The following is a 12899-nucleotide window of genomic DNA, read 5'->3' on the forward strand; positions in this document are numbered from 1 at the left end:
AGATAGCTTAGAGTTGAGTAGTTGTGTAGGGTTCCAAGGCTGAAGGTATTTACTTTCTGGCCTTTTATAGAAAAAGGTGGTGACCCTTGGTATTCTTGGAGGTGAGACTTGAATCCAGGGCTTTACCGTCCACCTGGGGGCCCACTTTGAACTTGGGCAGTGATGGAGGTTGGGAGTGTTCTTTACTGTGACCTGGCTGCCTTCGAGGGCCACTCTGGAAACCCTAGATGCGAAGGTTGCCAGGGGTGTGAAAGGTGGAAGCCATCTGCTCTTCGACTCTGTCTGGCAGCCTCACAGAGCTGTCTGTTGCCCCATGGCGGTTTACTGAAAACTAGGACTTAGCGAGACCTGGGACTTGAGCACTGGGGAACGTTAAATGCAAAACTTGTAAGACATCCTCTCCTTGACACTGGGGGTTGTTTTGTTGTTTTTAAAAAGATTTTCCATGTCCCAATACTTTTTCCAGCAGTTAACTTGTGTGTGTGCGTGTGTGTGCATGTGTGCCCTGATAAATAGTCCAAGTTCTCTTTCTCTTTTTGGTATTATTTTCTTTTCCTTGCATTGTTGCTTTTTCATAAACAAAAAGTCAGTTCACTTCTAAGCCTCTGTGTGATCACATGAAACCAAAAAACAAAATAAAACCCACAATATCTAGTCATCATCTGGCAAGTGGGACGAAAGAGAGAGAGAGAGAGAGGGAGAGAGAGGGAGAGAGGGAGAGAGAGAAGGCCAAATTGGTTAATGTTTCATCTTCCCGCTCCCCAAACCATGTGGTAAAAGGAAAAAATTCCTGCAAGATGGAATGAAATCCTAGCTAGCTAGGGCCTAGGCTAACAGTTTTGTCCCAGGAATTCCTGGCCCTGGGTGGTTCTGCTGGGCCAGGTGGGGCCAGCCAGTGCCAGATTTGGGTTATGCTAGGTGAGCAGGAGATGAAAATGCCACAGGCCTCATGGACCCGGACAGTCCTGTCCTGTAATAGGGACAACAGCCTCTCACTGGTATCGGAGGCACAGAAAAAGTTCACTGCCTGTCCCAAAAGGCATCAGCTTGTCAAGCAAGCAGCTCAGCGTTCAAGAGAAAATGTGCAAGAGACTTTGGCTTCCTGTCTCCCTGTGTGCACACAGGGAAGCAAATCATGCCCACCAGCTGAAGTGCTTCCTTATGCCTGCTTTTAAAAAAGCAGAGGCAGCATTGAAAGTTGCTCTGTGAACAGGTTTAGATGTTTGGGAGTCAGGGGAAGGGAGAGAGAAGAAAAAGTTAATCTGGAGCAAATGCTTGAGCCCTTAATTAGAGGGGTGTAAAGTGGGACAGAGTGAAGATGGCTGTGACTTGTTAAAACAGTTTCCCAGCTCCAGCGGGAGGAAGCAAGGAAGGAAGGAAGGAAGGAAGCAAGAAGGAACAGCTTCAAGAATTTTAATGGCTGTAATTAAGTTCAGCAGGTAGGAATTGTTAGGGGCTTAATTTAACCTTACCCCAGGAGGCTCCACGTTGCTACTTGCTTGGTCCCCTTGGTCAGAGCAATTGAAACTGTTCCAGGTGCCAGGGTCGCAACATTCAGCATTTTCCACAAGAGTGTGGGGTTGGCTGGCCTGATCTGAGGTGATCCTGGGCAGGGTTACAAAGTGGCCTCTGAAGGTCAGGAGGGGCTTGCTGCCCCTTGCACACACAATGTACGCATGTGCACATGTACACAGATGCAAGAGAGAAAGGAAAATGCAAGCAGCGTCATGCATCCAACTAATCTTTGTCTCTTTCTCTCAACAGATCTGTCAGATTCCACATTGTCTTACACTGAAACAGAGGCCACCAACTCCCTCATCACCGCTCCGGGTGAATTCTCAGGTTGGTTTTCCCTCCTCTTACATTGCTGTTGTATTGACTGTGTCTCTGGGGACAGATGTGGGGCACTTGATGGAGGTCTTTTTCACTCCCTTTCCCTTTCTTGTTGTCCTTTCCTCCCACCCCTCAGCTGGGAAGACTGCCAGTGTGTCAATTGCAGTGTTCTTGGGGTTAAGAACAGTCTGTGTTGCTGGGCTTAACAGTGCATGCCTGTAATCCCAGCACTCTGAAGGCAGAGAGAGGAGGATTGAGAGCGTTCAAGGCCAGCCTGGGCTACATAGCAAGACCCTGACTCATAAGTAAATAAATAAATAAGAACAGTTTGTGTGGGTGAAATCTGAAGGTGGTAACTTTAAAGGGTCCATGAGCCATGCTTTACCCAGGTGTCCCTACCTTTCCTCTCCTGGAAAGGATAAAGGCCTAGCAAGTAATTAAGTTCAGCAGGTAGGAATTGTTAGGGGCTTAATTTAACCTTACCCCAGGAGGCTCCACGTTGCTACTTGCTTGGTCCCCTTGGTCAGAGCAATTGAAACTGTTCCAGGTGCCAGGGTCGCAACATTCAGCATTTTCCACAAGAGTGTGGGGTTGGCTGGCCTGATCTGAGGTGATCCTGGGCAGGGTTACAAAGTGGCCTCTGAAGGTCAGGAGGGGCTTGCTGCCCCTTGCACACACAATGTACACATGTGCAGTAAAGCCAGCCAGACTCGGTGGCATGGTCTCTCCCTGTAGCAAGGCATCCTCCTCCATGGCAAGGTGGGCATGTTACATGCCTCTTTTCCTCCTGCCCCCACTTGGAGGGAAGGACTGATGGGAGGGGCAGGAGGGTGGATGGCTTGGGCAGGATGGCGTGCTGGAGGGCCTCACGAGTAAGGAGTTTGCCTAAAGCCAGTGATTTCTATATCCCTTCCTGGGCCAGAAGCACAATGGTGGATTTTGGTACTATCCCCAGATTAAAGTCCTGACTCATCCCCCTATCCCATAGTTAAAAGCTGGCCCTACAGAGCCTAAGTCAGGGCTTCATTATGTAATGGAAGGTGGTGGTGAACTTGGGCAGTAAAGCCAGCCAGACTCGGTGGCATGGTCTGTGGGGTCCTTCGGGAGCATGGTGAGTCGTGTGCTTCAAAGACAGTTGGGCCTGTGGCCTGGCTCCGCTGGGGCCTGTGCCCTTGGGTTGGGTCTCTGCCATCTGCATCTGTGTCCTTCTCCCCTAGCCTGTAGCCAGGTCCAGGTCCAGGTAGCAATGCAGCAGGCATGGAGGTGGCCCAGGCCCTGCACCCCACCCGCTTTACACTTGTAACTGCTCAGGGTCACACAGTGTCAGAGCTGTGAGTCTCCAGGGCCTTTGCTCCTCACTGATGCTGTGTCCCCACTTTTCTGCAAGAAAAATGTCTTCTCTGGCTGCGTTCCCTGTGACTCTGAGGTGATACAATGTAGACTGTTTCACCAGCTCAGAGCCCTTCTCCATCCATTTCCTGTTCTCATCACAGCCATGAAGACCAGGAGACTGTGGCAGTTTTAGGGATGGGGAAACTGGGAAGGAACCATGGTGGGTAGTGCAAGCATCGGTCCACAGGGAGGCTCAGGGCTGCACTGGTGCAGGGGTCCAGGTCCCCTAGTCCCACTCCTATCTGGGCTTCGGTCTCTGATGGCCCTGTGAATGGGTCTCTTCATTTTCTTTGACCCTATTTGGTTGTAATCTGTTCCCTCAAAGACACTGCCAGATAATACAAGAAGTTAACGCTGAAGTCTGTTGTTTGTCCTCTGTGCCTGTGTGGCAAGAGCCACAAAGAAGGACTAGGGACACAAAAGTGTTTTTGATTTTGATTCCATGTCACTGCCAATCCTCACCGTGTGTTTAATTTAGGTAGTTTGCATTGGCATTGGTTTTCTGGACAGGTGGGCCCCTCTTTGACATCCCTTTACCCCCCCCTTTTTTTTTTTTTTTGAGGTACTGGAGTTTGAACTCAGGGCCTTCACCTAGAGCCACTCCACCAGCCCTTTTTTGTGAAGGGTTTTTCCAAGATAGGGTCTCACAGAACTGTTTGCCTGGGCTGGCTTCGAACCGTGATCCTCCCAATCTCTTCCTCCTGAGTAGCTAGGGCCCTGCCTTCCCCCATTATTAATGGTGGAGCGTGTGTGTGTGGTGTGTGTGGTGTGTGTGGTGTGTGTGGTGTGTGTGGTGTGTGTGTGTAGACTTGATCCCAGTTGTTCCAAAGGGGGCCTGGAGTGTGGCTCTGTCTGGAAGGAACAGAGCACAGAGCAGCTGCAGAGGAGAGAGTGCCCTCTGCAGGCTGGGAGGCCCACACAGGTTTCCCCCTCCCACTGCCACATTGGGCAAGTTTGGCTGCTTTGGGGCCCAGTGGGCCTGCATTTGGGATTTGTGTCCACATATCTCAGAGAAGAGTCTTTTGTATTAGAAAGTAAGAAGGCCACTGCTGTTCTTGATTGTGTGGCTTTCATGCAAAAAACTTTGCTTCCAGTGGCTGGGAATGCCAGCCTCTCTGAAAGAGAAAATTTAGGGTTTCCCACGGCAGGAGGATTGAATGAGGTTTTGATGGGCTTTGGTCTGAGTTCCAGGTGTCCTTGGCAGGGGAGTGGAGTGGTCCCTTTTGGGGTCTTCCAGGCCCCTTCCAGTAAGGACATGTGTCCCCTCCTGAAGCCGTGTTGGCTGTCACACTGGAGGACAGAGAATGGGAGAATAGCACCGAGGAGCGACAGATCTTGGTGAGTGGTGAAGGCACGACTCATCCTGCAAAGGTGGAGTGAAGGCTGAGCAGGGGGGCAAAGAGGGTAGTGAAGGATAGACAATAGCGATGATGGTGCTAATGGTGCCAGCAGGTACCATGGATTGACACACGATAGGCCAGGCACCTTGATAAGTACCAGCTTCTCTCCGGTTCATTGATTCCTTACTGTGGACTTGCAAGACGGATGTGGTTCTTGCCATGGCACAAATGAGAAAACGGAGGCTTGCTGCTGAACCAACTGCTCTGATCCCCAGATTGTGAATGGTGGCTTGGGGTATAAGCCTGGGTGGTCTGACCACACAGCCTTCCACAGCAAGGGTCCCTGTCCCCCCTCTCTTTTTCTTCTTGGCACTCCTGGAGTTTGAACTTGGGGCCTTAAGCTTGCTAGACAGGCACTCTCACCACTTGAGTCACTCTACCAGCCCTTTTTTGGGTTGGGTATTTTCGTGATAGGGTCTCTCAAACTGTTTGCCTGGGCTGGCTTCAAACCGAGATCTTCCTACTCTCTGCCTCCTGAACAGCGAGGATTACAGGTATGAGCCACTGGTCCCTGGCTCCTGTCCCCTTTCTTAAGCCTGCCAACACAGACCTTGGCGGGGACCATGGAAAAGTAGAGTGGTCAAAAGGAGGGTGGGGAGAGCCTGGCTGAATTGAGTACCAGGGACGGGGCTGACTAGGGGCACAGAGCTCCTTGTTTACCCAGGTAAGATTCGCTAGGCAAATCTTACTAACCATGCAGAACCCACCACCCAGCTGCCTGGCCCCTCTGTCTCCTTGTGACTGAAGGGCTGCTGTCCCTAAGAGACTGGTCCCTGTCATGTCTTGCCACAGGCATGTGGCTCAGGCAAGAGGGCATCTGTAGCCCAGGATGGGGACTGTCACACAGTGACAACCCCAGTGCCTGGCCTAGAGCTGTTTTCATCTAGCTCCAAGGATATGTCCTGTCATTGAGGCCACTTGAGGGGATGGTGGGGACTTTGAGGCCCAGATAGGCAAGGACACCTCGGGCAAGGCCAGGGCAGCAGAAAAGGAACTATCTCGTGTCACCTCTCTCCTGATACATTGACAGAACATTCTTGTTTGATCTCTGCGTTAGCTCCAAATCTGGATACATGATCCTCACAGAAACCTGAAGCTCCGAGGGGCCAGTGACTCCACCAAGGTCAATCAGTGGGTAGAGGAGGTAGAACATGGAACTTTTACCATGAAGACCTTACAGAAGTCTTCAGTGGGACATGGGTAAAATCAAAAGCCCCTAGGTCTTTTTGAGGTGCCCTCAGAGCTCTGGTGCTAGTCTCCTTGTTTCACCCAGGGTCTAGGTTACTGTCCTCTGACTGTTTAAAACCCACTGACCTCTTTGTAAAATTAACATCCTCTCCCATTTTCTTGATGAATTTAGTTCGGGGATTCAAGCAAGATGAGCTGGTTAGAGAAATTCACACTAAGGTGTGAATTTTGCAGGCAGAATATGCTATAATTAAAGGACTAGAGGCTATAAGAGAAGGCTGGTGGAAGAGACAGCCCTCGCCCCTCGGTTGTCTTGCACAATGAAAGCCCCAATGCCTGGCACGCTCATATCTCTGACTTCAGCCTAGAAGAAGAGAATGAGCACAAGGCAGGAGCTGTGTGTCCTGAGTGAGAGAGGGAGCCAGGCCAGGCTGGGTGCTGCTGGGTGAGCCCTAGGTCATTTGACCAGAGTCTGGGCACCCAGGCCTGCCTGACTCTGTGCTGGAGTGGCAGGGCACTGCGAAGCTTCGTTGGGCCTGGTGGTCCCTCTCACACCTTAATATCCTAGGATAAGAAGTCAGGCACCTACTATGGGTAGTAAGCTGCCTGTTCTGGGGACAGGGCAGGCCCTTCTGGTGGCCTTGACTGTGTGTGTTGGCATCTCTGCCCTCCTAGCATGCTGGCTTCTTTGGAGCATCACCAGGAGGCCACACCCTCATTTTACAGAGAGGGTGGCCAGGGAAGAGGACAATGCGCAGGACTGCTGGGAGGGTGGGGGCTGAGCTGGATCTGCTGCTCCTCTCTCTCAGCCAACAGTGAGCTCTTTGAGGACCCAGGCCATTGTGTCTATTCGCACATTCTCTAGGTTGACAGAGTTTGGGGACAGAGGCTCAGAGAGGCTAGGATATGGCCAGAAGGCCACAGAGCAAGCATAGGTAGGTGGAGCCAGGGTGCAGCCTAGGTGGATCCACACTTCTTACTCCCTGTCACCTTGCAGAAACGATGCTGCCTGTCACCCCTTCCTCTCCATGGCCCTGAAGGTCAGATAACATTGCTGTCACAGGTGGTGCTGAAGTCCAGAGTGCTGTGTGGTGAGGGGTTTAGAAGGACAGCTGAAAAGAGGGTTTCGGTTGGCTTTGGAGAGCAGGAAGGATGTGTTCTTACAGCTCAGGAGACTGCCATTCTTCTGGACACCATGAGATTGGAACCTGGAATGGCCTCCATGGGTTTAAGAGGCGGCCTTCAGGTATGGCCCATGCCTCCTGTGCTTGTGCCTGAGGGTCAGGCTCTAGCCTGCAGGTGGTGGCTGGGCTGCCAGACCTATGCTGGACTTAGGGGCGAGGCCCAGACTCCTTGCCTCCTTCACGGCTCAGCTTCTGTCCCCAAATGTCCAGCATTTGCTGCTTATATCTGGCTCTTGGTGATGTTGTTTTTAGCTTTGGCCAGCTGAGGGAAAATAAGCCACACTTCCTCCTTAAGCCCTGTTCTCCCTGAGTGGATGGGATGAGCTGGGAAGGGGTGGAGCCCAGCTGGAAGGCTCAGGCAGTTGCGGACAGGTGTAGCCAGCCTGAATCTGTCACAAAGCAGTAGGAGTGGGGAGCAGTGGCCTTGGTGGGTCCTAAGCTTAGCCCCCTCCCATGGTGTGGCCTCAGGTGGATGGATCCCCGGTCTGCCAGTCTCAGTCTGCCCAGTTGCACACTGGGGCTGGTGGGTCCCTGATCTCAGGGGATCTTTACTGCTGATATGTCCCCAGCTGTACTTTCCAGTTCCTGGGCCTGGGAGGTGGATAGGCAGAGAGCGGGCCTTCTGCTGCAACATCATAGCTTCTCTTCTCATTATTGCCACAAAGCACACTCTTGACCTGGGAGAAAGCTGTGCAGAGGGAGGGGATTGAGGTCCTGGATGCCAGGACTCTATTGGGGTGGGAATGTAGGTGTTCAGGAAAGTTTTGCAGAGAAGATGATTCTCAGTTGGGTTTTGTAGGGTGACTAAGAGCTTCCTAAGAAGACAATGGGCTGTAGATATCCTCTAGGGTGAAAGGAAGTGCTTGTGCAAACAGAGGGTGGGGTGGCATCACGTTCTAAGAGCTGTGGCTAGAAGGTAAATATGTGGGAGATGGAGGATGGGGAAGGATGAATCCACAGATTGTCCTGGATGTTGGGGGAATGGCTAGAACAGGGACTGTGGGCACTGGGGCCAGGGAACCCTGGGATATACTTGGTTCTGAAGGACCTTGCCTGGCATCCAGCCTAGCCTATAGCAAGGGTCATAGTGGAATAATTGAATGAATTTTGGTCCAGGATAGGGAGATTCAGAGAGAGTGCAGATAAAGACAGAAGGATCATCATGCATAATATTTTATAATCACAGAGCTCTGTGCCAGGCACTTTCTTAAGCACCACACACCTGTTCATTCACAAAATCTTCCCAATACTCTGAGGCAGCCACTTTCATTAGCCACACTACAGGAAGACGTGACTGAGGCTCAGAAAGGTTAAGTAACTTGGCCAGCGTCACCCAGCTAGAACTGGGATTGGAAGCCAGGCAGTCTGGCCCGTGTTGGGTTCTCCAGTGTCTGATGAGATGCTGCTTGCCTGCTGGAAGGTGCAGGGTCTCAATATCATCTTTTAGCTTCTGGGACTTCTGAGTCCCTGTGCCCTGGGTTCAGCAGGATCAACACTCACTGGGTCCCAGGGTTGATGCTGGTAAATGAATGACCTGCATGATGGTGGCGGGGAGATGACCAGAGGTGGCAGGGAAATGACCAGAGGCTGCTGGGCTGTCTGACTTGGAGCTGGAGTAGACAGTGATCCTCAGGACGCCTCAGGGCTGCCTGGGCAGCGGGTGTTCCGAGGACCTGAAGTTCCAGAAAATGCACTTAGTGGCCTCCAGCCTAATCACAACCATGTGTGCCCATGGCCCGCCCTCCTCCTGTTCCCCTGGCACGCTCTGCCCGGGCGTCAGTCACAATCAGGAGCCACACTCAAGTTCCCTTGTCGGGCTAGAATGGCTGTTGCCAAGAGCTACTTCTTTGATACAGCAAATACATCCTGCAGGTACTTTGTCAGACGTTTTTACATTAAACACTTTCGCTCTGTGGCCCTTGGCTGCCAAGGGAAGCTGAGACACATCGCTTTTCCAGTCGCCCTTTGTGGAAAGAATTGCTGATATTTGTGGGCCATTCCCCGTGTCCCCCAGTGAGGGCTCTGTACCCTGGCCAGGAGGGCAAGGCCCAGGGCTGGCGCCTCTGCAGGGGGCCATTCTATTCTTACCTTTTGGTAGAAGTTTCTGGGTTTGGAAAAACAGAGTCTCATGCCTGGAACGGACATCAAAGCCCCCAGCCTAGAAGGCAAATGAATAATGACCTTTCATGGTGCGGGAAGCTCACAGATACGGCTTGAAAGTGGTTGTAGGTTCTCTAAGTCATCCAGGGTTGTGCCAGTGAGGGGAATAGGGAGAAGCTGCTGTTGGTGCCAGGCTAGCGGGGAGGGATTATGGGGGCTTGTCATATATCCTGAAATCAGGAGGAGATGGGGACACCCTTGGGCTCTTTAGCTGCCTTGGGAGGCAGCTATAACTATGTGAGGCAGGTGTGGTGTGGGGGTGGAGGGAGAGGGGCTGAGTGGACACCACTGTTCTAGTCTGGCCTCTGACAGCCAACTCTGCAGTTAGTGGTTGGTGTCAGCCATCAGAGTATATACCCAAGAAGCCCCCAGACAGTTTCTTTCCCACTCCATCAGTATTCCCTCACCTTCTTCAGCCCTTCTGCCCACCTCCTACCTTCTCATACTGAGGGTAAATGTCCCCAGAGGTCAGTACCCAGCCCTGCCACTCACTAACTGTAGTCTGTAAACTGTACATTCCTTAGGCCTGAACAAGGAGGCTGCTGGGCCCAAGGACGTCAAGGTCAATCCAAGGCCTATACCCCTGGGTTGATGGAGAGGAGGGGAAACTTTCCAGAAGGCAGGTGTTGGGGATGGGATTTGGGGGACTTGACTCCAGAGCAGGGCCTGGGGCTTCCCTACCTAGGGCCTAGCTTGGGATTAAGGTTGTGATTTCCAGAAGGAAATTTCAGAAGCTCACCTTGAGAGGCTGTGGCTTGTTCACTCCTGGGGACTCTCAGCTTGTATCATCAGTCTCAAGTCAAGCAGCCTCTGCCCTGAGCTGGGGAGCTGGGCTGTGCAGCCTCCAGGGCTTCACTGCTGTCTGTGCAGAGAGAGCAGCTGAGGAGGGTGGCAGGACACGACTCTGCCTTACTCTACCCTGACTGCCTCCTGCACAGGGCAAAAGCTAGAGACAGCCCCAATGGCTTCCTAGGCTGGCTTAATTCTGTCCCATCCATGTCTCTTGGTCATCTCAAACTGCTTCTACTTGGCCTCTCCATCTGTAAAATGGGTCCCTTGGTCCAACTCATGATTCTCAGCCCTCTTTGCACTTTTCAGTTCAGGCTCAGTTCCAGAAATGGTTGGGGAGAGCCTGGGCACTTTTTTTTTTTTTTTTTGAGTTCCTTAGCTGATTCAGATATATAGCTTGGGCTAAGAACCCAGTTCTGGATGGACCTAGATGGGCACAAAGCACCAGGCCACCTTCCACTCAGGCAGGCATCCTTTCTGTGTCCTGCCCCCAGCTGTACTTAGTGATTCCTACACATGGGCGCAAGTGGTGTCTTAAAGCAGCCATTCGTGTGTGAGCTGCCCTGTCTTCAGTCCCCTCAGCAGTGAGCCATGCCAGAGCACCAAGAGGGGACATCTGACTGTGCCTCTGAGTGTCACTAGGCACTGACACCCTTGATTCTCCCTGCACTGGTGAGGTGGGTGTGGCACCTTCAAGTCTTCCCTTGAGGAGACAGTGTCTGGGGTGTTTAACACACTGCTCAGAGCCAAGCTCCTTCCTGGGATGTCATTGTCACCCTGTGTAAGAAAGCGGATTTGCTGAGATTGTCAGGAAGACTGGGGCAGCCCCACCTTACCCTGACGCCTCCCTTGGGTCAGAACAATTTACTGAAAAATGTAAGGAGCCTCATGCTCGACCTTGAAGTGAACTGTGAGTTGAGGGTACTGATGATACAGGGTGGCTTGGGGACCTGAGAAGGCTTGGGTTAAAAGTTTAGCCTTTGGGACCATACTGGTCTGTGACCTCTGTTGCTTAGCTTTCCTTTACAGTCCTCATTCCTCTTCTCTGGGTGGACTTGGCCATACCTCGTGGGACACCGTGTGCCTGGCACACTCAGATTCCCAGGGAATGGTAATTAGGTGTGTTGATATCAGGTGCTAACAGGAGGGACAGGCCTGTATGAAGGAGAAGGCACAAGCAAGTAGAGAGTTCTCTGGAAACTTAGAATGCAATAGGAAAGACCAGGAAACCTCACTCCCTGAGAGGCAGGACATGTGCTGTTTGCTAAATGAGCCCTGTGGGCTGGAACAAAGCTGCTGCCCAGCACAGGTTGGAGTGGTGGGATCAGAGCTGAGCTTGATGGATGCAGAGGGTTTCACAAGCCTGAGGGAGGAAAAGGCAGCCTGGTCCATCAGAGCTGGGGGGCAGAGGCAAGGAGGGCAGAAGCTGCTTGCTCTGAGTGAGGGGAGTTATCTCGGCAACAAGAAATGAGGCTGACATGTGAGCTTTGCGTGTCACCCAGGGAGGGCCAGACCTTTCTCCATGGTCAGCCAGGGATGTGCATCTCAGAAAAACTGCGGCTAGATGGACTGTAGCCTTAGACAACAGGTGAGTAGAGATTTTGCTTGTTTAACGTAAGCACCACAAGTGACAGGGTCTTGTGATGTAGCTCAGTCTGTCTTGGAGCCTATGGTCCTCCTGCCTCAGCCTCCTGAACATTCTTGTGAAACTGTAGCTCCGGTAGAGAAACAAACAACATGACCTCCAAATCCCATCTCGTGTCCCCTTCCAGCTCTCCCTGGGTAGCTAAGCTGCATCTTGACTCTTCACATGGAAGATAGCTATTCCTGATTCACGAAGGGCATATACCGTAGGCTTGTTGAAATCTAGCTTCTTGAACTCAACAGGATGTTTGTGCGAATCCTCCGTACCACCGCGCAGAGTTGTTGGTCATGTATTCTCATCGCTGGGAAATGAGAATGCACCACGCATCCACCAGTCTTTTGCATCCATCTGTTGCTGGTGGCCCCCTATACTGGCAGTTCCCAGTTTGGGGTTCCTACCCTTGATGTTACAATAAGTATTCTTGTGCTGGCCTTTTCTTGTGGACAGAGGGACAGAGCCCTGGGGAAGGCTCCTGGGAGAGGAATTGCTGGCTAGCTATCATATGTGTGGTCACCTTTATTAGATACTTGGCCAGGCTGTTTTCAAGGCCTTGGTGTTTTAATCAGAAGCACCTTGAGGGGGGTTTTAGTCCATTCCACCCTAAGAAGGGCAGCACCTGTCCCTGACGGTTAGCTCCACATGGCAGAGCTGGACCCAATCAGGGTCTCTCCTGTGTGCAGGACCAGTGGTGCCCAGCCAGAGACACTCAGATGAAGTTGGGTCCTGCACCTTATGTTTCCCTGTCACCCCGTGTTTCCCTATGTCACCCCGAGGCAGGATTTGAGCTTCACATCCTCTCCTAAGGCCCTGGGCAGTGCACTCTGGGAAGAGAAAGGAGAATGGAAACCAAACATTGGAAGAGAAGTGTGTTTCCAATAAACTAGGCCTTTCACCGGTAGCCAAAACAGGACATTCCTGTACCCGGGAGCCACGGGTGCGTTTGCTTCTCTGGGCTGTAAATCTTGCTGGGAGTTGGGTCGGGATTGTCCCCAGGACACACAGACAAGCAGTGTCCTCAGCGTTGGGTCCCTGGACGTAAGACAACCTTGCCATCCTGCCAGGGGCTTGGCTGGTGCCCAGGTCCAGGGGCTCCTCAGAGGCCGCAGGGATCCCGGACAGGCAAGGGGCTGAGTGCAATTTTCCATAAGGGGTCCTGTGCTTACCCACCCTCCCTTTCTGGGGTGCTTTGATGGGTTTGAGGTGTTTATAGGCTTGATTCATGACCGAGTTACCAGGGTTTTCCACGGAAATAACTTATTAAAGGGGCCTTGCACACTGTGATGATGAAGTCTGGAGGGTGGTGTGCAT

General features: G+C 52.1%; 1 protein-coding gene across 2 annotated transcripts in view; it reads left to right on the forward strand.

Moving 5' to 3' along the window:
• Smad6 (SMAD family member 6) overlaps positions 1-12899 on the forward strand; it is a 69050-nt gene that overhangs the window by 11674 nt on the left and 44477 nt on the right. For both annotated transcript variants that reach the window (XM_074066270.1, XM_074066271.1), the window contains exon 3: positions 1765-1842. In XM_074066270.1, coding sequence (XP_073922371.1) covers positions 1765-1842 — 78 coding nt within the window. The remainder of the gene's footprint in view (positions 1-1764; positions 1843-12899) is intronic.

This window comes from Castor canadensis, chromosome 2 (genome assembly GCF_047511655.1).
Source record: "Castor canadensis chromosome 2, mCasCan1.hap1v2, whole genome shotgun sequence".
Taxonomy (NCBI): Eukaryota; Metazoa; Chordata; class Mammalia; order Rodentia; family Castoridae; genus Castor; species Castor canadensis.